The sequence below is a fragment of the Triticum aestivum genome, chromosome 5B, assembly GCF_018294505.1.
Source record: "Triticum aestivum cultivar Chinese Spring chromosome 5B, IWGSC CS RefSeq v2.1, whole genome shotgun sequence".
Classification (NCBI taxonomy): domain Eukaryota; kingdom Viridiplantae; phylum Streptophyta; class Magnoliopsida; order Poales; family Poaceae; genus Triticum; species Triticum aestivum.
Genome location: NC_057807.1, coordinates 562121326 through 562144585, shown reverse-complemented (window position 1 = coordinate 562144585; position 23260 = coordinate 562121326). Strand labels below are relative to the sequence as shown.

The 23260-nt window shown below is 52.3% G+C and overlaps 1 protein-coding gene across 1 annotated transcript; it reads left to right on the top strand.

Moving 5' to 3' along the window:
• The first annotated feature begins 2762 nt into the window (after nt 1-2762).
• On the top strand, nt 2763-4922 carry LOC123113239 (protein IQ-DOMAIN 19). Its single transcript, XM_044534432.1, has 3 exons — nt 2763-3455; nt 3571-3807; nt 3883-4922. The coding sequence occupies exons 1-3, from the start codon at nt 3018-3020 to the stop codon at nt 4594-4596; spliced, it is 1389 nt and encodes a 462-aa protein (XP_044390367.1). The 5' UTR covers nt 2763-3017; the 3' UTR covers nt 4597-4922.
• Nucleotides 4923-23260: the final 18338 nt, after the last annotated feature.

Sequence of the window (23260 nt, the reverse complement as noted above, 5' to 3'; positions counted from 1 at the left end):
GATAATGGATCTCACATCAAAGCCTGGTTCCCTGGGGTCGACTGGAATCCTTCGCCCAACATTGTTCTAGCGTCTATCATCCTGTTGCCGAGGCACGTACGATCCACCCCTTGGGGAAGGGGTGGGCACTTGACGTCGATCATCTCGATCGATTCGGTGATCATACTGCTCACGGTTCTTGTACTGATCGTGCCGGTCTCCACGCCCCTCACGCCTAGGGGCGATCTAGGGCTATGAGCCGACTGGACTGTATTTGCAGCCACGGATCTGCTGTGAATCCTATTCCGCGACTGCGATACAGCTGAATTTTGATCTCCTGCTGCCCGGAGTAAATCTCTGATCTGCAACAAGCCTCTGCCAGCCTCTGACTGGGAAGGCTGAATTGACTCTGCTATACAGGCCGCAACTGCTAAATTCTGAATCGGAGTTCGATATACCTGAGTCGGTTGTGGAAAGAGTTGACGTCGACTGGAATCTGGAACCCGTTGTCGCGCACACTCATCGAGTGCTTGCTGAAGGTTCTCCAGTCGAGCGCGCTCAGCCAAGTTGGCCAAGCGCGCGTCCTCTAAGGCACGAGCCTCGGGAGTTTCTCCAACGATAGGAGTATGAAGCGCATCCATGTTCCGGCAGCGAAGCTCTTCCCTCTGCAGCGAAGTGAGGAGCTCGGGGAGATACTCCTCATGGGCATGCGACGGAACGCCTCCGCCGTCGCCTCCGTCGGTGCCGGGAAAACCGGGAGGACCGCGTGGTCCATCGACCATCAGAACCTCCGCCGCTGGATCACTGCTGTCGCACTCGGATGCAGTCTCTGCGGAGCTAGTCGACAGGTCAAACAGGCCGTAGAGAGATTCGTCGGGCTCGATTGCCGCGACTTGGGGGGTGGCCGATTGGCGACCACCGCGTGTCTCACCCACCGCTGAAGCCTCGACCGACCGGAGCGCTTGCGCCGGTGGGAAACATGGAGGGAGGACGACACAGAAACCGACCGATACTGGCTCGACGACTGCCGCAGGAGGACGCCTCGGACGCACGCGCGAAAGTGCGTCGCTCCGCAGAGTGGGAGCGCGTCGATGTCGAGCGGAGCCTCCTAAAGCCAAGCAGAGTCGTCGGCGACGAACGTAAGCGCGCCGAGACGGATCTCGCGGCCCTCAACCAAAACTCCGCCTGAAACCATGATGAAGGAGATCGGAAAAAATTGCAACTTCTCCAGTAAGTCGCTAAGACACCTGCCCCACGGTGGGCGCCAACTGTCGTGGTTTTAAGTCTGATAGTAGTGTAGGGGGTACTAATGGAGAGGCCAGATCCTAGCTATGGAGTAGTTGTATACGCAAGAGATTTATGAGTTCAGGCCCTTCTCGGAGGAAGTAACAGCCCTACGTCTCGGAGCCCGGAGGCGGTCGACTGGATCATATGCGTATGAGTTACAGGGGTGCGAACCCTTTACACTGAGGAGGGGGGTGGCTTATATAGAGTCCGCCAGACCCCTCCAGCCCTCAGTTATGCAGGGTTTAAGATACATTAAGATAGGGCGTTACTGATAACGCTACACATAAAGTGCTATGATGACCATAAAAGCCACTTAATGACCGACCGTTTGTGTGCGGAGTGACTTTAGATCTCCTGAGCGTCGAGTGGTTGGCTTCATGGTCGAGCGGTTGGCTCCATGGTCGAGTGGTTGGCCCCATGGTCGAGTGTCTTCGAGTCTGTCGAGTGGAACACTTCTGAGTCGATTGACAGATGGTTTCTTCTAAAGATGTCCTTGGGTAGGGTAGTTTGGACAGGTCCATGACCCTACCCTAGGTACATAGCTTCATCACTGGTGATACCACCCCCCTCCCATAGCATGAAGTTGTTGCGGCCAAGGCGGATGGAAATCGCCGGAACAGCAAGCGAGGCGGGAACCGTGGCGGCCGAGGGCGAGTGAGGGCGCTCGCGGGTTGGGTGGTGGTCAGGGCCGAGGATGACATCGCGGCGGCGCGGTGGCGAGCAACGTGCGGCGGCGAACGAAGGAACTCGCGGCGGCGGTGCAGATGAGGGCGGCGCGCGGCGGCGGCGGAGGGATCGGGCCGGCGGCGGCGCGGAAGGGCTCTCGCGGCGGCGGCCCGAAGGCAACTGATACAAGTTAGACACGTAGGGTTTAGGGTTTTGTGTGGGTGGTTGACATCCAGCCTCACGTCTCAATATATAGGTGATCACAATACAATTACATATGTATACGTGTATGTGTACATGTACAATATAGTATACCCTATTTTTACAGTAGATGCTCTTACTATTAATCCAGTGAAACTGCCATGTACGTTAGGATGGCTCCGTCAAAAGCTCACTGATTGAAGGCACGAGGTGATGCAGCATCGCTTTGGGGACAGTTAGTACCACGATCGATCCTCGTAAATCAGCTTTTCACCCTGCCAGGCCAGCTCATCTCAAATGTTGGGCAAGCAAAGTTTTTTCTTCTTTGCCAGGAGGACCATCATTGATGATTGCAGAGCATCAGCTCACTCCAAATTCTTCTTCCGGGCAGCGCCGGGAGCGGGAAGCGCGCGTCGCCAGCACAAACACAGGGCCGGACGCTACGGCGGGCTAGGCCCTAGGTCGACCAGCTGCATGCCCAAAAATTCCATTCCGCTACGCGCGGACGCTGCCGGTACGAGTACGACCGACAAATAAACGCGCCATGTACGTAACGGTACGTGCCCGTGCCTGCGTGCTCGCAGTTAATACAGGTGCGCACCGAGCCGGCCGGCCAGAGCACGCACAGCGTCGCCCGCCGCACATGGTCATGGTGGCGTCGCGCCTAAATATATTCCCGTGCAGCCCACCACTCCCTCCCTGCACGTCCCACAGCGGATCGCACAAGGCAAGGCACACGTAGCAGAGAGAGAGAGAGAGAGAGGACATGGCAGAGCGATCAGCGGATCGGCGGTGCTACTGCTGAGTGCTGGCCCTCGCAGTCGGCAAGGTCGCGCAGTGCTTGACAGAGGCCGGTCAGGGCGAGCTCTGCCCCGCCGGCGCGGATGGGCAAGGCGGGCAGGTGGCTCCGAAGCTTCTTGCCGGGCAAGAAGGACAGGGGGAGGGACGCCGGGGACCACAAGACCGGCCCTGAGGAGACGCCGCGGTGGGTGCCGGCGTGGAGTTCGCAGGCTGTGACGCCGGCGTCGACCCCGGGGGTCAAGGAGAAGCGGAGGTGGAGCTTCCGGCGTCCTGCGACGGCGGTGGGCGCCGGGGCGGGGAAGGATGGCGCGTTCTTGGAGCCGCGGGTGCTGGACCCCGACCAGAGCGCCATCGCGGTGGCGATTGCCACCGCGGCCGCCGCCGAGGCCGCGGTGGCGGCCAAGCAGGCGGCCGCCGCCGTCGTCCGGTACGCCGCGTCCGCGCCGGGGTCGAAGCGCACCGTCATCGGCATTGAGGAGGCCGCGGCGATCAAGATTCAGTCCGTCTTCAGATCCTACCTGGTGAGTCGCGTCGCGTCGATCCCCCGCTTCTTGATCCGCGAGAACGTCGTCGCACATTTTGCATTGTTTTTATCTGAGAGGCTGATTTGGCTCGTTCCTCGGGATCGACGCGCAGGCGAGGAAGGCGCTGTGCGCGCTTAGGGGGCTGGTGAAGCTGCAGGCGCTCGTGCGCGGCCACCTCGTCCGGCGGCAGGCCAGCAACACGCTGCGCTGCATGCAGGCGCTCGTCGCCGCCCAGAACAGGGCACGCACGGCGCGCCTCCGGCTGCTCGACGACGAGAGGCCCCTCCGCACGCCACGGATGACGCCCACACGCCGCTCGCCGCACCATCCCCGCCTCCGGCAGCATCAGGTGCGTGCGAACATCAAGATACACACAGACCGAACCATCAAAAAGCCTGGAACCAAATTTCGTTCTGGAATGCAGGAGACGGAGGAGAACATCAAGATCGTGGAGGTGGACACCGGGGCGGGCGACGTGCACTGCACGCCGAGGACGTCCCGGCGCAGCAGCTGCTACGCCACGCCGCTCTGCCGCACGCCGTCCAAGGTGGAGCTGTACCAGAAGGTGTCGCCGACGCCGTCGGCGCTGACGGACGCGAGCGGCCGGTCGTACAGCGGGCGGTACGAGGACTTCTCGTTCGGCACCGCGCGGGCCAGCCCGTACCACTACTACTACGCCTCGGACGCGTCGTGCAAGCAGCCGCCGCCGCCGCAGCAGCAGGGCCACGGCGCCGGCGCCGGCGCGGACCACCCGCTCCTGTTCCCCAGCTACATGGCCAACACGCAGTCGTCGCGCGCCAAGGCGCGGTCGCAGAGCGCGCCGAGGCAGCGCGCGTCGGTGTCGTCGGCTCCCGAGGCGGCGTCGCCGTGGGAGAGGCAGGCAAGCGCAGGCCGGCGCAGGGCGTCGCTGGAGGGGCCGGCGCAGGCCGCCGCGCGCGGGCTGGCGTCCCCGAAGGGCGCCGTGCGCGTCCAGCGGTGCCAGTCGCAGGCGAGCGCGGCGTGCCCGTGGGGCGTGAGGCTGGACATGTCGAGCGCGTCCGTCCACGACAGCGAGTGCGGGTCGACGAGCACCATGAGGACCGCGGCCACCAGCATGTACTGCTGGTCGGCGGCCGCCAACAGCACCGGCGTCGCGTGACGGCGGCAAGGCGCACAAGATCTCTGAATCGAATTCGAATCAGGCGGCCGCAGAAGAAGTGCTACCGTCTGTAACCTCTAGGGACAAACAAGCTCAGTCCAGTGCCGGGGCACTGAAGTTTCTGCGACTCTAGGTAGTTAACAGTAGAAGAAGCTGAGCGTGATGGTTTCAGTGTGTGCTAGTGGTCGATCGTTCTAGCAAGGCCTGATGACATTTTCGTGTTTGTGCGTGCCAAGAACATTGCATAAGAGTGTTGTGTTTTTGACTTTTTTTTGTTCCTCGTTTGTGTTTGGATTGTACAACTGTTTGATCTTTCAAATCTGTCAGTAGTCAAGTTCTAGTCGTACGTTGCAGACTGAGATTAAGGGTACAGCTGAAGAAGTTCCAGTGTCTCGTTGCTGCTGGCTGCTGAATATGACACAGCAGAGCAGAAGCCATTTTGGACAACGTGTACCTGTGGAGAGTCAAAATCTCACTTAGGTTCAGTTTCTGTTTCTCTGCCTGGTTCTTCGGAATAGTATCCCTCAATATTTGGGATGCTTTATACTCCCCCGTCTCAAAATATAAGAGCGTTTTTGGCACTACACTCCCTCTGATCGGTTCTGTGAAAGAGATGACACAATTGATAACTTGTTCCATGTTGAACCGCGAAACTGAACCGTAGCACTCCTAACAACGTGCAGCTGTGCATACTCTGTTCTGCTCCTGGTTTCCTGGTTTGAGCAAAACAGGGGAAGTACTTGATACTAGCACAATTCACGTGTGATGCCACCAAGCTACAGTATATAAAGGTATAAAAAGACGAAGAAGCCGTCGAAAGACCCTTGTGGCCGTTGTGCGATTCTGATTAAAAACCAAATGAAGATACAACAGAAGATACTGCTACAGTTGTTGGACAATCTTCAGCGACTATAGTAGGGTCCTTTGCAAGATTTAAGGTGAGACAACATTATGAATTTTGTAACATAGAAAAATGGGCATTGGTATGTTAACTCCATAGTTAGGAGGCAAAAGACTTGCCTCATTGATTAATTAAGAGGGAAAGGAGAGTTTGAATTTTGTGTTACAACACACATCGTGCTACAACACCACTACAAAAGGCCTACTCTCGTGGCATGATGGATCCCAATTTCTTTGCACCCTCGGTGACCCAAGTATGAGCCTCAATCTTGATGTTAACTAGTAGAATCGTCGGCGGGGCACTCTTGAGTTGGAAGATGCGGGCGTTTCTTTCATTCCAGATTGTCCAAGAGATGAGCATGGAGAGGGTGGCCATGGCTGATATAGACCGAACCCCGTTGGCAAGATCCGATCTGTTGTTGCGGCCCGATCTTTCACGACACACCACCACCACCAGCAGTAACCTCTCGCCCGCGCACGCGATGTACACGAAATAGAGGGTTTGAACCTTGCGTCTCAGCACACAAAAACCAATCTCGATGACGGTACTCACGCGTAAAACAATTTCCTCGCAGAGAAATTGTAACACAGAGGTTTTCTAAAGCTTTCTCCAAAACTTAGGGATTTTTAGACAGCTTTCCCCAAAACTCGATACGGGTATTTACCCTAAACACACATTGTATTTATTATCAAAATATAACCTCCCTTTACATTGAACACACCATGGCTATTTATAACGGAAAAACTAACGCCCACACGTGTGGGCATTTGCAGATCGCTGACACGCCTTCATCACCACTTATTTTGCCACGTATGAATATATGACATCAGCAGAAATCTTTTTGTTTTTTGGCTTAAAAATGGTTTATCTCCTAAATAAAAAAGCAAACTAAAAATTTGTTTTCACCATTAAACCCGTCTCGACGAGATCTTCAAAACTAGACCCCATGTTAATATGTTTCAGCGAATTTTTTTTTGCCCAGAAGTTGCCATGATGTTTACACTATAGTTGCCATAATGCTTAAACTAAAGTTGCCATGTGGCACTTTTAGTGTAGATCATGGCAATTTTAGTTTTTTTATGATGGCAATTCCAGTACTTTGACCATGAAAATATTTTTTATTGAACCATGGCAATTTTAAGTGCATGTATCATGGCAATTTTAGTTTATGGTGCATGTCAAGTCTAGTTTCTTAATTCTCCGTCTCATAATATGTTAAAATTTACTTTTAAATGTAAAAGAAAATAGTTGAGACATATCATGGCAACTTCAGTGTAAATATCATGGTAATTCATGTGCAATAGACATGACAACTTTTAACCAAAAAAAATTTCGTTGAAATATATCGATATGAGATCTAGTTTTGAAGATCTCGTCGCGAGAGATTTAATGGTGAAAATGGATCTTTAATCGGATTTTTCATTTAAGAGATAAAACATTTTAAAAACTGAAAATCCAAAAAAAAATCACATGCATGCATGCGATGATGTGGCAATCTATTTGCATTAGAGACGTGTGATGCGTCTTCTTTCCTGCCACATGTGTGGCAGTTATTACGTCCATTTATAATAGTCGGACACAGGTTTCGCCTATGGCCGTCACACACGCGCACACACACCTATAACAAATCTAAGAAAATAACCGACTTGAATTAAAAAACGAATGACAGATAGACACCGGCCAAAGAGGTTGCTAAATAAAACTTGGACTCTAATCACGTTGGACTCTCTTGGTGGGCCCCATCCAGTGTCCTTCAAAGAAAATAATGTCCACCATTGTAACATGCTGACGTGCACCTCTAGCTCCGGAGGTCTCGATCGGGAGAAGTAGTAGCTGCTTATGATTGTTTGATTAATCTCAAAGAAGCAAATCTCTTGTACGTGTATAACTTGAAATTGTTTTGGACGGGGCAACCAAAATAAACCTTGATCAAACGTACATGAATCCTTCCTTCCATGCACACACGTGTACCCCTCCTCATATAATGCATGCACGTTCCATATCTTTTTTTCTCAATCTCATGTTTGTATTTCTTCTTTTTTTTTGCGGAAATGTTTGTATTTCTTCTTATCAACCTCTAGACTTGGGATAACAGAAACATCACTAACGACTTCATCAATAATTGGATTAATATTGCTAATGATTTGCATGGTCGTATCAATGGCCTTCCTATTTGGTATGGTAGAGTCAGAGAGCCCGATCCACCACTCTTCGGTTGACAGTGCCAGGTGCCAAGCGGAAGTGTTGATGCTTTCGAGCTGGAGCCAATCCATCGACCACCTCCTCTTCAGATGCCGGTACACTACTAGACTTTGGGTTAACTCCATAGTGGATCAGGTTGGATGACAAGGTCTATCGTCACGATCGAATAGCAATTTGTTCGCTCTCTTATCCTATGGTATAGAAATGGAAGAATTGCTTGGGAAGAGAAACTAAAACCAAAATCATAATTTTGAGTTTGCGTCGTATATATTAATGCATTTGCTACTTATGTTTTCTTTACAAGAGTGTTATTCTCACAATTAGTGCACTTATTTAGCTTGTTAGACCTGAGGTAATCAATTAGTGGCTTGGAGTACTCTTCCAATGTAGCTATGTGAGGGAAAATATATTTGTTTTGTTCTGTAACATTTAATTAGAACATGGCCTTTTTAAAAATCAGAACATGGTAAATGTGTCATACCTCACTCTGTTTAGTTATGTAAATAAAAGTATATTTGTTTAGTTCTGTAAATACCTCACTTTGAGCAAGACCTGGCGTCCGCTCAGCTTGTTAGCAAGCCCTACCGCATCGCAGTTGCCCGCCTTGCCGTCGAGCTCCAGCTCCTCGCCAGACCTAGATAGAAGCCTCGGTCCTTTCCAAGACTATTCGTCATGATTCTTGGGCGTCAATCGTTTCTGCTCCCACTAGCTCTATGACCTCGGAGGATATCCCGCTGCGATCAGCCTTGGAGAGGCAAGCTAAAGTTGTTGTGCTCTAAGCTCCTCGGCATGGCTTCCTTCCGGCTTGAGGAGACGATCCTGCCTCTTCGTGACGTCATTGACTCCATGCAGGGTTGGATGCTGTGGATGGGGACCTTTTTGGAGCAAGTTGTGGCTGCACCAAGCGAGCTCTCCCTAGCACCGCATACTACTGTTGTGTCGCGCCCTTTGGTTGTGCCTGATGTCATATTCAACGATGAGAGGGGAGTTGGACTTCATGGTTGTTTTCCCCCTCGTGCTAGGGCAACTCGCCGTCGTTTTCCTCCGAGGGTCCAAACTTCGATGTGGTTGTGACTCCGGTGTTGCGGATCATGCCCAAGCTTTTGGAACCATGTGAAAAACTGGTTCTGCCTCTGTCCATTGAGCAACTGATGGTGGACTCCCCAGATCTCGTTTGTGGCTTTACCGCCAACACCATCCCTGGAGCCCAGCCAGGTGCTGGACCTGAGTGGTGATTTGGACATTGCAGTCTCTCACTCGCTCGAGTCCATTGGGCATGTGGTTACTGTAGTTGATGTAGTTGTTGCATCCAGAGCATTGGCAGATGGTTACCAGAGCTCTCTTAACCAAAGAGGTTTGCGATTTCCGTCTCTAGTTTGGACGCCAATAATCCTGATTTCCTCGCTACTTTGGATGCCAATAATCCTGGATCCAGCAAGACGATTGGTTGCCTCTTGAAGGTGAAGGTGAAGGCCATCAGGGATAAAGAAGAGAGGTGGTGCTAGCGCTTAACCTGTCATCTCGACAGAGAAATCAAACAAGTGCTCACTTTTGAAGTTGAGACTCATATGTTGGCGGGTTGTAGGGATAGGGTGTTGGGGGTGTTTGTTTGTCTATCTTAATGGGCTTGTGGCCTCATGATTCAGGAGTAGTCCGCTTGCATCATGAGGTTGTGACTCCGGTGTTGCGGATCATGCCCAAGCTTCTGGAGCCATGTGGAGAACTGGTTCTGCCTCTATCCATTGAGCAACTGAAGATGGACCCTGTTGGGGATATAACTATTAGGTATGACCCGCCCAGGAGGGGCCGGGTTATACCTATGGCAATTCATCATATGAAGCACATGAGGATATTTGAAGATGAATGTTTAGTTAAAGGCCTAAGGCCCAAAGGCGACTTAAGGCCTGTAAGGGTAAACCGCCATATATGTATGACTTGTATTGTAAGGCATGAATAGATAGTCACCAAGCCGAACACTATTTATGAGCCGGCCGGGACTCCGTGAGCCGCTGGGCGTCAACCTGTGTATATAAAGGGACGACCCGGCGGCGGTTCAGGACAAGAAACAACCGATCGAAAGCTAGGGCAAGCAGATTCGCTCCCTGGTAATCGAGACATAAGCAATACCACCTCAAACTGGATTAGGCCTTTACCTTCACTGCAAGGGGCCGAACCAGTATAAACTCCCATGTCCTTTGTCCCGTTTAACCCCTTTAAGCTACCTAGTTGTGATGGCTCCACGACTAAGTCCTTTTGCTAGGACATCTTCCGTGACCTTTCCACGATAGTTGGCGCCCACCGTGGGGCCAGCGCACGGTGGTTTTGAGTTCTTAAAGGGAAGCTTCGAAGGGATCAAGGGATACGCTATGGGCCGGATGACCAAGAGTCATCGCGACAAGCTCTACATCGATGACGTATGCTGGGGCCCCGAGGCCGGCTCAATTGAGTACGGGTACCGGGTCCCCTTCGGTGGAATCCATGTCTTCATCGGCAAGATCGGCGAGCCGGGTCCTGAGCCAGACATCTGTACCGACATCATCGAGACGGCTCAGCGTGCGAGACCCACCCGAGCTCAGCCCGCCATGAAGTGTGCCTTCGTGGGATGCATCCATGGAGCAGAATTTGATGAAGGATCTATGTCTGGCGGTGAGACGACCATTGTCGGTGTCAAAACCGGCGGATCTCAGGTAGGGGGTCCCAAACTGTGCGTCTAAGGCTAATGGTAACAGGAGGCAGGGTACACGATGTTTTACCCAGGTTCGGGCCCTCTCGATGGAGGTAATACCCTACTTCCTGCTTGATTTATCTTGATGATATGAGTATTACAAGAGTTGATCTACCACGAGATCGTAAAGGCTAAACCCTAGAAGCTAGCCTATGATTATGATTGTTCTTGTCCTACGAACTAAACACTCTGGTTTATATAGACACCGGAGGGGGCTAGGGTTACACAGAGTCGGTTATAGAGAAGGAGATCTACATATCCGAATTGCCAAGCTTGCCTTCCATGCAAAGGAGAGTCCCATCCGGACACGGGACGAAGTCTTCAATCATGCATCTTCATAGTCCAACAGTCCGGCCAAAGTATATAGTCCGGCTGTCCGAGGACCCCTTAATCCAGGACTCCCTCAGTAGCCCCTGAACCAGGCTTCAATGACAATGAGTCCGGCGCGCAGATTGTCTTTGGCATTGCAAGGCAGGTTCCTTCTCCGAATACTCCATAGAAGATTTTAAATACGAGAATCGTGTCCGGCTCTGCAAGACAAATTCCACGTACCACCGTAGAGAGTACAATATTCCACAAATCTAATCTGTTGTCAGCTTTTTATAGCATGACATCACGCCATGGTCCGGTCATTATTCGAACCGTTTCTCACAACCAGCCACTACACGCGCCGCGAGGCGGTTTTATTGGCACGTCTTGTCAAAGCAGAGATCGTGTCCCCCTTATCACGGGCTTCTCATCAATACAGGTGTGGTAACCCAACCGTGTTTGTTTAATATGACTCCTCGATTTTAGGCAAGTCCCAAACGGTCACGCGGGGACGCTTGATATCCGTCCTCTTTATAAGGGGGGCCAAGGCCTGTCCCTTTCTTCCCACGCTCGATCCTTCCCCTCCCGCACCTCGAGTTCCAACACCCAAGGCTCAAGCTGAAGCGCTTTGGACCTTCGACCATATCCGGATCCAATCTTCAAGGCCAGTGGATGGCCTCCTCCATCACAGAGTAGGACATCCAGAAGCTTAGGGAGGCCAGGTATCTCACCGCCGAAATCCCGCACAGGCTGCCTGCTCAAGGGCAGGTCATCCCCACTCCCGAACCAAACGAGAGTGACGTATTTATTTCCCACTTCCTCCGAGGGCTAGGTTTTAGTCTCGATCCCTTCGTGAGGGGGCTTATGTTCTATTACGGGCTAGATTTCCATGATCTAGCTCCGGATTCCATCCTTCACATCTCGTCATTTATCGTCGTGTGTGAAGCCTTTCTCTGCATTACCCCCCCCCCCACTTCGGCCTGTGGCTTAAGACCTTCAATGTGGGGTCGAGGGTGATTGACGGGCGTCACACAGAGTGCGGAGGTGCCATAATAAGCAAAGGTGCCGACGCCCCATGGCCAAAGGGTTCTTTCGCGGAAACATCTGATTTATGGCAGCAAGAGTGGTTTTACATCATAGCTCCCCGAGGTACAAAGCGGGCGGCCGCTCCAGCGTTTCGCTCGGGCCCCCCGCCGCAACTGGTGTCATGGGTCAACAAGGGGCTGGATTGGGGGCCGATGAACGACGTGCTGACACTGCAAAGCCGCATCCGAGACCTCCTTAAGAGGGATGTCAGTCTTGTCAAGATAATGCAAGTGATGCTGGTTCGTCGAGTCCTGCCCTGCCAGCGTCGTCCTCTTCGTATGTGGGAGTTCAACCCGGAAGGACCGCGAACCATTCAACAATTCTTTGGCATGACGCTCAAAGAGATGTACGGGTCATTCTTCGGATCACGAATAAAGTGTCCGGACACCACCGAGGACGTGGGTCTCAATTGCAATGGCCCGAATACCCAAGTAAGTAATTCTGCTACCGAACACACCATACTTTATGTTTATTATAACATCATTCTGAAAAGTTGCTACCTGCCAGGACTGGCTAAGGAAGGTGGAGAGGATTAGGTGTTCGACCCCTCTTCCCGAAGGCTCGCGGAATCCTTTGTTGACCAGGATGCTTGAGCGCGCGCCGTATCAAGTGCCATCAGGAGAGGACGAGGGGAGGAATAGAGAAGCCATAGATGGACCTCATATTTTACACATCCAAATTGGGGGAGTAAGCGCCTCCATGAAGGAGGATAATCGGGGAGGTGAACCTAAAATCCCCTCTCCTCAAGGTAAGAAAAGGGCCGCCTCCGAAGATTTGGAAACAGAGGCTTCTAAACGAGGGAGGAAAACCTCACCAAGGGGCCCTGCCCCAAGGGCGTTCTTGCCGCACAGCGCCCGCAAGGGGGCCAGCCCTCCCCGAGCCATAAGTAAAAGAGTACTTTGGTAAATATACCCCGTTTTGTCTCTGAGGATAATGACCGAAACGTATTTGTTGCAGTCTAGCTTGTAGCCCTTCTCCACAGAGTTTGTCCTCGGGGGATCTTTCTCCGGAGAAGATGGAGAGCGAGACGCCTCCCCCTGCCCCCCTGTCACATGGGGCAGACGACCCCGAGGTGTCGTCACGGAGGATTTCTCCTAATCCACCAAGGCCAGAAGTTGACACTTCGGCTGCCCAGAGTCTGGAATATCCGGCTCCCAAAGAGAGCTTCCGGAGGAGTCCGAGATTGTCCGGCGCACAGCCGGACACACTAACAGGCCTCCCGGAGCGAGCGGCCATCTCAGAGACACATCATGCCTTAATGGGTACGATGGTTGAGAGGATTTCATCCGCGAAAAGCGGTTCAAATGAAGCTTTTACGAGTCTGCTGAGAGGCTTTGAGGTACGCAAAATAAGTATTTTTGATGGTACCGCACATGCTAAGTGTGCTCTATATAGATAGTAGCCCCTGAGACTCTGGTTGCCAAACATGGCGAATAGAGGATCATAATCTCTGGTAATAAGCGTGCTGCCTTATGTGCAGGTGGCTGAGGGTCCGGCGGCTGACCAATCTGCTGATTTTGCCGAACTAAAGCGGCACCTTGACGTGGACGATGCCGACATCGCGCTGTTTAACAAGTGGCTTGACGAGGCCCAGGTATGTATATTCAGCTTTTTGACAAATGTTTAAGAGAAGCATGATACTAGTATCTATAATATGTTGTGACTGCAGATGGAGCTGCTGCCATGGAGACCCTTCGGGCGGAGCTTGCCTGAGCCAAGGAGCAAGTCCGCATAAGTGATGCAGCCGCTTTGAAGGCGGTCGAACAGTTAAGAGCCGAACAGGCTGCTCATCGCTGGAGCGAAGAAAAGATAGCCTAGATGGCTACCGAGCTGGAAGATGTCGCCAACCGCCGTGAGCTCCTTGAAAAGGAAAATCAAGCAAAAGCGGCTGACCTGAACAAGGCCCTAGAGGAAGCCAAGGAAACCCACTCTGAAATGAGGGGGATAAGGGAGGAGCTTCGTGAAGCCAGAGATATCGTGGCTGGTGATGAAGCTATGTACCTAGGGTAGGGTCATGGACCTGTCTAAGCTATCCTACCCAAGGACATCTCTAGAAGAAACCACCTGTCAGTTGACTTAACGGTGATCCACTCGACTGACTCGAGGACACTCGACCATGAAGCTAATCACTCGACCATGAAGTTAACCACTCAACAGCCAGGAGATCTAAAACCACTCTGCATGCTACGGTCTGTCATAAGTAGCCTTTATGGTCTTCATAGCACTTTATGAGGGCGTTACCAATAACCCCCCGACTTAATGTACTTTAAACCATGCATAACTGAGGGCCGGAGGGGTTGGTGAACTCTATATAAGCCACCCCCTCCTGAGTGTAAAGGGTTCGCACCCCTGTAACACACACGCATATAATCCAGTCAACCACCTCCGGGCTCCGAGACGTAGGGCTGTTACTTCTTCCGAGAAGGGCCTGAACTCGTAAAACTCTTGCGTGTACAACTACTCCATTGCTAGGATCTTGCCTATCTCTTAGTACCCCCCTACACTACTGTCAGACTTAGAACCACAACAGTTGGCGCCCACCGTGGGGCAGGTGTCTTAGCGACTTATTGGAGAAGTTGCAATTTCTTCCGATCTCCTTCATCATGGTTTCAGGCGGAGTTTTGGTTGAGGGCCGCGAGATCCGTCTCGGCGCGCTCACGTTCGTCGCCAACGACTCTGCCTGGCTTCAGGAGGCTCCGCTCGACGTCGACGCACTCCCAGTCCACGGAGCGATGCACTTTCGCGCGTGCGTCCGCGGCGTCCTCCTGCGGCAACCGTCGACCCAGTATCGACCGGTTTTTGTGTCATCCTCCCTTCCCACTTCCCGTCGGCGCAAGCGCTCCGGTCAGTCGAGGCTTCAGTGGTGGGTGAGGCACGCGGTGGCTTGCCAGATGACCACCACCCAAGTTGCGGCAATCGAGCCCGACGAATCTCTCTACGGACTATTCGACTCGCTCCGTAGAGATTGCATCGGAGTGCGACAGCAGTGATCCAGTGGCGGAGGTCCTGATGGTCAACTGACCACACGGTCCCCCCAGCTTTCCCAGTGCCGAGGGAGGTGACGGCGGAGGCGATCCGTCGCACGCCCATGAGGAATACCTTCCCGAGCCCCTCAATTCGCTGCAGAGGGAAGAACTTCGCCGCCGGAACATGGATGCCCTTCATACTCCTATCGTTGGAGAAACCCCTGAGGCTCGTGCCTTGGAGGACGCGCGCTTGGCCAACCTGGCTGAGCGCACTCGACTGGAGAACCTTCAGCGAGCACTCGATGAGCGTGCGCGGCAACGGGTCCCTGACTCCAGTCGACGACAACTCTTTCCACCTCCGATGCAGGTATATCAAACTCCGATTCAGAATTTAGCAGCTGCAGCCCGTATAGCAGAATCAATTCAGCCTTCCCAGTCAGAGGCTGGCAGGGGCTTGATGCAGATCAGAGATTTGCTCCGGGCAGCAGGAGATCAAAATTTAGCTGTGTCACAGTCGTGGAACAGGATTCACAACAAGTCTGTGGCTACGAATATGGTCCAGTCGGCTCATAGCCCCAGATCGCCCCTGAGGCGTGAAGGGCGTGGGGACCGACATGATCAGTACAGGAACAGTGAGCAGTATGATCACCGATTCGATCGCGATGATCGACGTCGAGTGCCTACCCCTCCCCCAAGGGGTGAATCCTACGCACCTCGATAGCAGATGATAGACGCGAGCACAGTGGCGGGCGAAGATTTCCAGTCGACCCCAGGGAATCAGGCTTTGATGCGAGATCCATCATCGTTCAAGGTCTGGTCGACCGGAACAGAGCTCACAGAGAGGGTCACAACAGAGATGTACCCACCGGCAGCCGAGTGCATGTCTCCGGACCAGAGTGTTTTAGCAGAGCCATCACGGGCGCGGTGATTCCCCCCAACTTCAGGTTGGCGACTGGAGTCAGTAAATTCAATGGTGAGTCTAAGCCTGATACTTGGCTTGAAGACTACCGAGTGGCTGTCCAGATCGGCGCCGGAAACGATGAGGTGGCCATGAAGCATCTGCCTCATATGTTAGAGGGTTCGGCCAGAGCATGGTTGAATCAGTTGACACCCAGCAGCATTTACACTTGGGAAGATCTTTCTCGAGTGTTTGTCAGAACGTTCGAAGGAACATGCAAGCGACCAGCAGGGCTGACAGAGCTGCAATCTTGTGTGCAGAAGTCGAATGAAACTTTGAGAGATTACATCCAGAGATGGATCACACTGCATCACACAGTAGAGAATGTATCTGATCACCAGGCAGTCTGCGCCTTCAAGGAAGGCGTTAAGTACAGAGAGCTAAGCCTGAAACTCGGTCGAACCGGAGACATGTCTCTGAGTCGAATGATGGAGATAGCCACCAAATATGCCAATGGTGAGGAAGAGGATCGGCTCCGGAGTGGCAAGCACAAGTCAGTCGCCCATGACACCGAAGGAGGGAACTCTAGTCGGAAGCAAAAGCGGAAAGCCGAGCCAGCTGCTCCTGGAGAAGCCTTGGCCGTGACTCAAGGAAAGTTCAAAGGGAAGCCCAAAGGGCTTTGGAACCCCAAGAAAGTAAAGGATAAAGAAGGAAATGACATGATGGATTTACCATGTCACATCCACACCAAGAAAGATGAAGAGGGTAATTTCATTTACCCGAAGCATACCACTCGACAGTGTCGACTCTTGATATAGCAGTTCCAAGGGAAACAGTCCAAGGATAAGGAAAAAGAGTCGGACAAAGTTGAGGACAAGGGGGATAGTGACGAAGAATATCCTCAAGTCAATTCCACTCTGGTGATTTTTGCTGACGTTGAGAGCAAGAACCGACTGAAAGTTATAAACCGAGAGGTGAATATGGACGCTCCGGCGACGCCCAATTATCTGAAGTGGTCTCAGACGACCATCACATTCGACCAGTTAGATCACCCGACGCACATAGCCACCCCTGGGAGGCAGGCTCTGGTGGTCGACCCAGTCGTTGAAGGTACTCGACTGACTAAAGTGTTGATGGATGGCGACAGTAGTTTAAACATACTGTACGCAGAGACACTAGAAGGGATGGGCATTCCAATGTCCAGACTCAGCACAAGCAACATGAGTTTCTATGGAGTCATCCCTGGCAAGAAGGCTGCGTCACTCGGCTAGATCGCCCTCGATGTGGTTTTTGGTGATTCCAAAAACTTCCGCAAAGAAAAGTTGAAATTTGAGGTTGTGGATTTCCAAAGTGCCTATCACGCCATTTTGGGCAGGCCAGCTTATGCACGTTTTATGGCTCGACCATGTTACGTGTACCTCAAATTGAAGATGCCTAGCCCTAAAGGCGTGATCACTGTTACTATTAATCACAAAAAGGCGGAAGAGTGCTTTTAGAAAGTCTCAAAGATCGTTGTCGGTGTCAAAACCGGCGGATCTCGGGTAGGGGGTCCCGAACTGTGCGTCTAGGCGGATGGTAACAGGAGACAAGGGACACGATGTTTTACCCAGGTTCGGGCCCTCTTGATGGAGGTAGAACCCTACGTCCTGCTTGATTAATATTGATGATATGTGTTACAAGAGTGGATCTACCACGAGATCAAGGAGGCTAAACCCTAGAAGCTAGCCTATGGTATGATTGTTGTTCGTCTTATGGACTAAAGCCATCCGGTTTATATAGACACCGGAGAGGGCTAGGGTTACACAAAGTCGGTTACAATGGTAGGAGATCTACATATCCGTATCGCCAAGCTTGCCTTCCACGCCAAGCAAAGCTCCATCCAGACACGGGACGAAGTCTTCAATCTTGTATCTTCATAGTCTTGGAGTCCGGCCGACCATGATAGTTCGGCTATCCGGACACCCCCTAGTCTGGGACTCCCTCAGTAGCCCCCGAACCGGGCTTCAGCGACGACGAGTCCGGCGGTATATTGTCTTCGGCGTTGCAAGGCAGGTTCTCCTTCAAACTTCATGTTCCTGTCGAATAGTGTCCGGCTTCCTTATAAATGTTGCGCTCCTTGGCTTCTACGCCCAATAATGGCATTCTTCCACGTGTCATATGAATGCGAAAAGCTAGGGTATTTTTACATTTTACCCCCTAGCCGTGCGAACGAGCCGCCTATAAGAGAGACGAGGATCTAGATCCAGCTCACACCGTCCTCCATTCGCAAGTTTTCATCAAAGCGCTTCTGAAAAAAATCCATTCCATCATGGATAGTCGATGCGGCTCCTCCTCTCGCGCTCCCAGCCCTAAGTCAGGAGATTGGGGGAGATGCTCAGTTCCACACAGCGAGCTAGTGGCGCTCCAAACCGAGGGATATCTTCCCCCAGCTTTCATGGTTCCGGTTCGAGCCGGACTGGCCACCTTCAAGGGTGGAAATCAGGCGGAGAGCGTCCCCAACCCTTCCAAAGGAGAGCGGGTATGCTTCGTCCCTTATCTAATAAGGGGACTCGGATTTCCCATACATCCGTTTCTCCGGGGGTTCCTGGAGTTCTACGGACTCCGGCTTCACCACCTCACACCTGCCTCCATTTTGCACATCGCGGGCTTTGTAGCTCTTTGCGAGCTGTTCCTGGGCATAGAGCCCCATTTTGCGCTATGGAAGAGATTGTTTTGCCTTGTACCCCGTTCTTATGAGGGGTCGATATATCAAGTGGGCGGAGCCAAAATATGGCGCATCGCCGGGACCGGATATCTATCCGGCACCCCGAAGAAGGCGTCCGAAGACTGGCCTTCGGAATGGTTCTACATGGAGGACGCCCCTCTGCCGGATCCAGTTCGAATCGGCCTCCCGGAGTTCAGCAATGCTCCCTTGAAGAAACGCCTGAGTTGGCGCCCGCGGAGCCCTAACGGGAGGATGATAGGAGCGTCCATTATCTGATGGGCCCGATTAGGTTACTGGCCCACTCCGGATTGACCATGATTGGAATCATGGCCACGTGCATTATGCGAGGGGTACAACCACTCCAATATAGGGGCCACCCTATGTGGGATTTCAATGGGGAAGACGACGCCACCCGTCACGGCCGCAGAGGGCCGAGCTCGGCAAGCGATCTGGCAAAGATCCTGTCCGGCTTGTACAAGGGGGAGGAGGAGGACTTTCTCCGCACGAATCCATTGAACAGATTCTCCATGAATAACCCTCGGAGCTGGGTAAGCGGACGTTTATCTACCCGATCCATACTTCCAAAGTCAAGTATTTTACTTTGTGATTTCGACGCAGGAGCTGCGCTGGGACGTGGAGGGCATACGAAGCCTAACTCCATAGCCCGAGGATCCGGAACGATCCCTTGGTCCGACCTGCGAAGAGGATCCGGACATAAAGGTGGAGCTGATTGACGGGGTGTTCCACCAACTTAGCATGGACAATGCCCTAGTCGCCATTACGGCTGACTACCCCAGTTTGATTCCGGCCTCCCAAGTGACTATGACCGAGGTCTTGACACCATCATTTGATTCGTGCTCAATTCTGACCATCCTATACTGATGGTGCATCGCAGGAGGTGCCTTTAAGGCGGGAAGCCGAACCTGCGGCGGCTGACCAGCAAGGGTCAGTTCGGCCCAGCAGGCGGAAGAGGAGTGCGACGCAAATCGAAACGTCGCTACAACGGTACGGCGCACCGTTGTTTTTAAGGGAAGGATCCCTATGAGGTATATTAACACTCATAACTTTTTCCAGGAGAAAGAGCGCTCACCGGACAGTGTCCGGAGAGGTTGCCAATCAAGCCTCCGCCAGCCATGCTCCATCGCGTGGTCCGGAAGTGGAGGCGAACACAACGCAAGAGCCGGATGCTCCTCCGACGGAGGATGCCAACAGGCTGTCCGCCACCCGGTCTGTGGTGGAGAGCGCCATGAATCACAGGCGTCGCCGGACAGTTCTTCGTGACGCGTGTTTCTCCCCGGAGGCGTTGAATGCCTTTGATGCGGGAAACGCGCACCTCCGTGCTGCTCAAGATGGTTTAACCAGAGCCACGGGGCAGTATGTGAAGGACATACGGGTAAGTAATTTTAATAGTTATATATGCTAGTAGCCCCCGAGACTTAAAATAGTTAAAATAACTGATTTAAGGATCATTTATTATGCAGGATCTTACGGAGAAGAATACCCACCTGTCCCAGGAGCTCCAAGAGTGCAAGGACGAACTTGAGGCCGCACTAGCCACCACATGGGGAGCCACAGAGACCCCCGCTGTTAATACGTACTTCGAAAAGATAAGTAGTTAACAAAGTGTGGCGTGTGCGTAAATCTGACAATAATATTGCAGAGGGCGCCGGACTAGATCTGGACAAGCAACAGCTACTGCGTCAGCTAAAGGCCGGCGAGAGGGTGCTTATGAAGGTGCAGCAGGAGAGAAACAAGCTCCAAGATGCCCACACCCAGCTAGGAGAAGAGCTGAAAGGTGTTCGGGCCCAGCTGTCTGGCTCCGTGAAGGAGAATCAGCGGCTTCGTCGCAGCATTTATAGTAAGTGCTTGAGCAAATTCCTTTGAAAATAAGAATTCGGCGAGGAAGTCGATTTGACAGAAATGTGTCTTTAGGTGTGCTCACAGGTCGCCCTGCGGAGGAAATGCCTGGTTCAACGGGTGACCAACTTCTCGAGCTGGTTCAACTGCTCGAACGTGTTTGGCAGGCGATGAGTGGCGTCGTTCAGGCTTTATGGCCTTCCGTCTCCCTACCCGAGGGCCTTGGAGGGCTTGCTGAGAAGCTTCAGGGAGCACGGTGACGCCTCCATCTGTGGAAAATATCGGCCTGCCGTCAAGGCGCTAGGGAGGCCTGGGCCATGGTGAAGACGCGGTACCCGAAGGCTGACCCAAACCACATGGCCGAGGTCGGACCTGCGAGGCCTGATGGGAAGGAGATCCCTGTGAGCTTGATGTACGGCCAAGTAGAACTGGCCGCGAAATATTCCCAACAGGACTGTAAATTAGACAACCTGTTAGATGGGATTGAAGAGGAGTACAATCAGTCAGTTTGACGATGTAATTTGAAATGACATGTAAAATGCCTTCTAGCCGGATTGTAGATCGTTTGTCTTTGCAGACCTTTTCGCTTCAACCTCGGGACCCAATAGTCCGGAGTGTGTCCGAATACCCTTACGGTTATAGAAGAACCGGGGCATGCGTGGAGACAAGGCGTCGGGGTCATAATTGCTTTATCAGACAAGTGCCCAACTAGCTATGTTATATTACATGGTTAGTAAGAAACATCTTCCAGGGAGAATAGTTCCGTTAAGCGTTCCTTTCCCTTGGAGGCATGCCCTAAAGTGCACGTCCGGACTACGAAAATAGCAGAAAAAGCATCTGGGGGCAAATAAATAAGTAAGTAATAAATCATCTTTCAAGTCACCGACCGAATATTCTCTTAAGAACACTAGCTTTCGGCTTCACCCAGTCTGAGGTACACATCCGGCTGACCCGGCAGTAACAATCGCAGAGGTGCTCCCTTTACCTCCTAGCCGAACAATCGGGAATGTAGGGGTAAGCACAGGAGCCAGGCAACCCAGCTTGGCCAAAACTTAAGTCATATCGATGCATATAATGGTGAATAAAAGGTACATGCGGAAGTATGACACATGTGTTGGGCATGAAGCCCGTATAAATAAGCTTCTGTTAAAGAATCCCCCAGGTATAATGAGTGCTAGGAGCACATCAAGTGTGTGCGAACAATGCGCAAATCAGCCTATCAAAGGTATAAAAAAAGGTGGGAAGAAGGAGGGGGACAAGAGACAGTGAAAATGTAAAAAGGCGGACGAAGGAGTGAGACGAACTCTGAGTCCGGCGTTAGGCGTAGAATCTTCGGAGACGGGCTGCGTTCCATGGGTTCGGCTCGAGTCGGTTGTCAGATGCGTGACGTAGACGGTATGCTCCGCTGGTCAGGACTTGGTAGATGATGAAGGGACCTTCCCACTTAGGCTTAAGTTTGTCCTTTTTCTTGTCCAGCAGGCGTAGAACGAGTTCGCCAACATTGAATGCTTTGGCCCGTACTTCTCTGCTTTGATATCTTCGAGCCTGCTATTGATAAAATGCAGAATGAGCTTTTGCCACATCCCGCTCCTCCTCTAAGGCGTCCAAACTGTCCTGCCGATCCAGCTCGGCTTCTCTTTCTTCATACATGCGCACGCGAGGTGAGTCATGAATTATATCGCAGGGCAGAACTACCTCTGCGCCGTACACCATAAAAATGGTGTGAATCCGGTAGTTCGGTTTGGCATGGTCCACAGCCCCCAGAGTACGGAGTCAAGCTCCTCTACCCAGTGCGTGTTAGATTCCTTGAGGGACCGCACTAGTCTGGGTTTGATGCCGCTCATGATTAGACCATTTGCTTGCTCGACTTGACCGTTAGTTTGGGGGTGATAGACTGAAGCGTAGTCGAGCTTGATGCCCATATTTTTGCACCAGAGTTTAACGTCGTCGGCCGTGAAATTCGTGCCGTTATCAGTGATGATGCTGTGGGGGACGCCAAAACGGTGTACTACCCGGATATGAAATCTATCACAGGTCCGGATTCTGCCGTTTTAACCGGCTTGGCTTCAATCTATTTGGTGAATTTGTCCACCATGACCAATAAGTATTTGTGCTTGTGGGTTCCCCCTTTAAGGGGTCCAACCATGTCAAGCCCCCAGACCGCGAACGGCCAGGTGATGGGTTTAGTTTTGAGGGCGGTGGGTGGCATGTGGCTCTGATTAGCAAAGAGCTGGCAACCGACGCATCGTTAGACTAAGTCCTGAGCATATGCCCGGGCTGTTGGCCAATAAAATACTGTACGGAAGGCCTTGCCTACAAGGGCCCGGGCTGCAGCGTGGTGCCCACCGAGTCCTGCGTGAATTTCAGCCAGGAGATTTCGCCCTTCCTCTTCGGAGATACACCTTTGCAGGACTCCGGTTGTGCTTTTCTTATAAAGTTCTCCCTCATGGACCTTGTAGGCTTTAGATCGCCGAACTATGCAGGCCTCATTTTGGTCTTCGGGAAGTTCCTGCCTAATTAAGTAGGCTTGGAATGGTTCCATCCACGGGGCAATTACCGCCATTATTTCGTGGGCTGAAGGTGTTATTTCATTTGCTGAGCCGCCGATTGTGTCAGAATTGTCTGAGTTAGGTGCTGCAGCTGGCTCCGGATTGTTATTTCCGGACTCCTCTTCCCATAATACTGATGGCTTAAAGAGCCATTCCAGGAAGATGTTTGGAGGGACGGCGTCGCGTTTTGCGCCGACGCGTGCTAACATGTCTGCTGCCTGGTTATTATCCCGGGCTACATGGTGGAATTCGAGTCCTTCGAACCGAGCTGACATTTTTAGGACGGCGTTGCGGTAAGCTGCCCTTTTTGGATCTTTGGCGTCAAAGTCTCCATTTACTTGGGATATTGCGAGGTTTGAATCCCCGTGCACCTCTAGGCGTTGAATGCCCATGGAGATTACCATCCGGAGGTCGTGTAGAAGGGCCTCGTATTCGGCTGCGTTGTTGGAGTCCATGTACATTATTTG

Bases quoted from the DNA above. Each gene is read 5' to 3' on its own strand.
- LOC123113239 (XM_044534432.1), top strand. From the start codon at position 3,018: ATGGGCAAGGCGGGCAGGTGGCTCCGAAGCTTCTTGCCGGGCAAGAAG. The intron at 3,456-3,570 runs GTGAGTCGCGTC...ATCGACGCGCAG, and splicing joins CCGTCTTCAGATCCTACCTG to GCGAGGAAGGCGCTGTGCGC. The intron at 3,808-3,882 runs GTGCGTGCGAAC...TCTGGAATGCAG, and splicing joins CCCGCCTCCGGCAGCATCAG to GAGACGGAGGAGAACATCAA.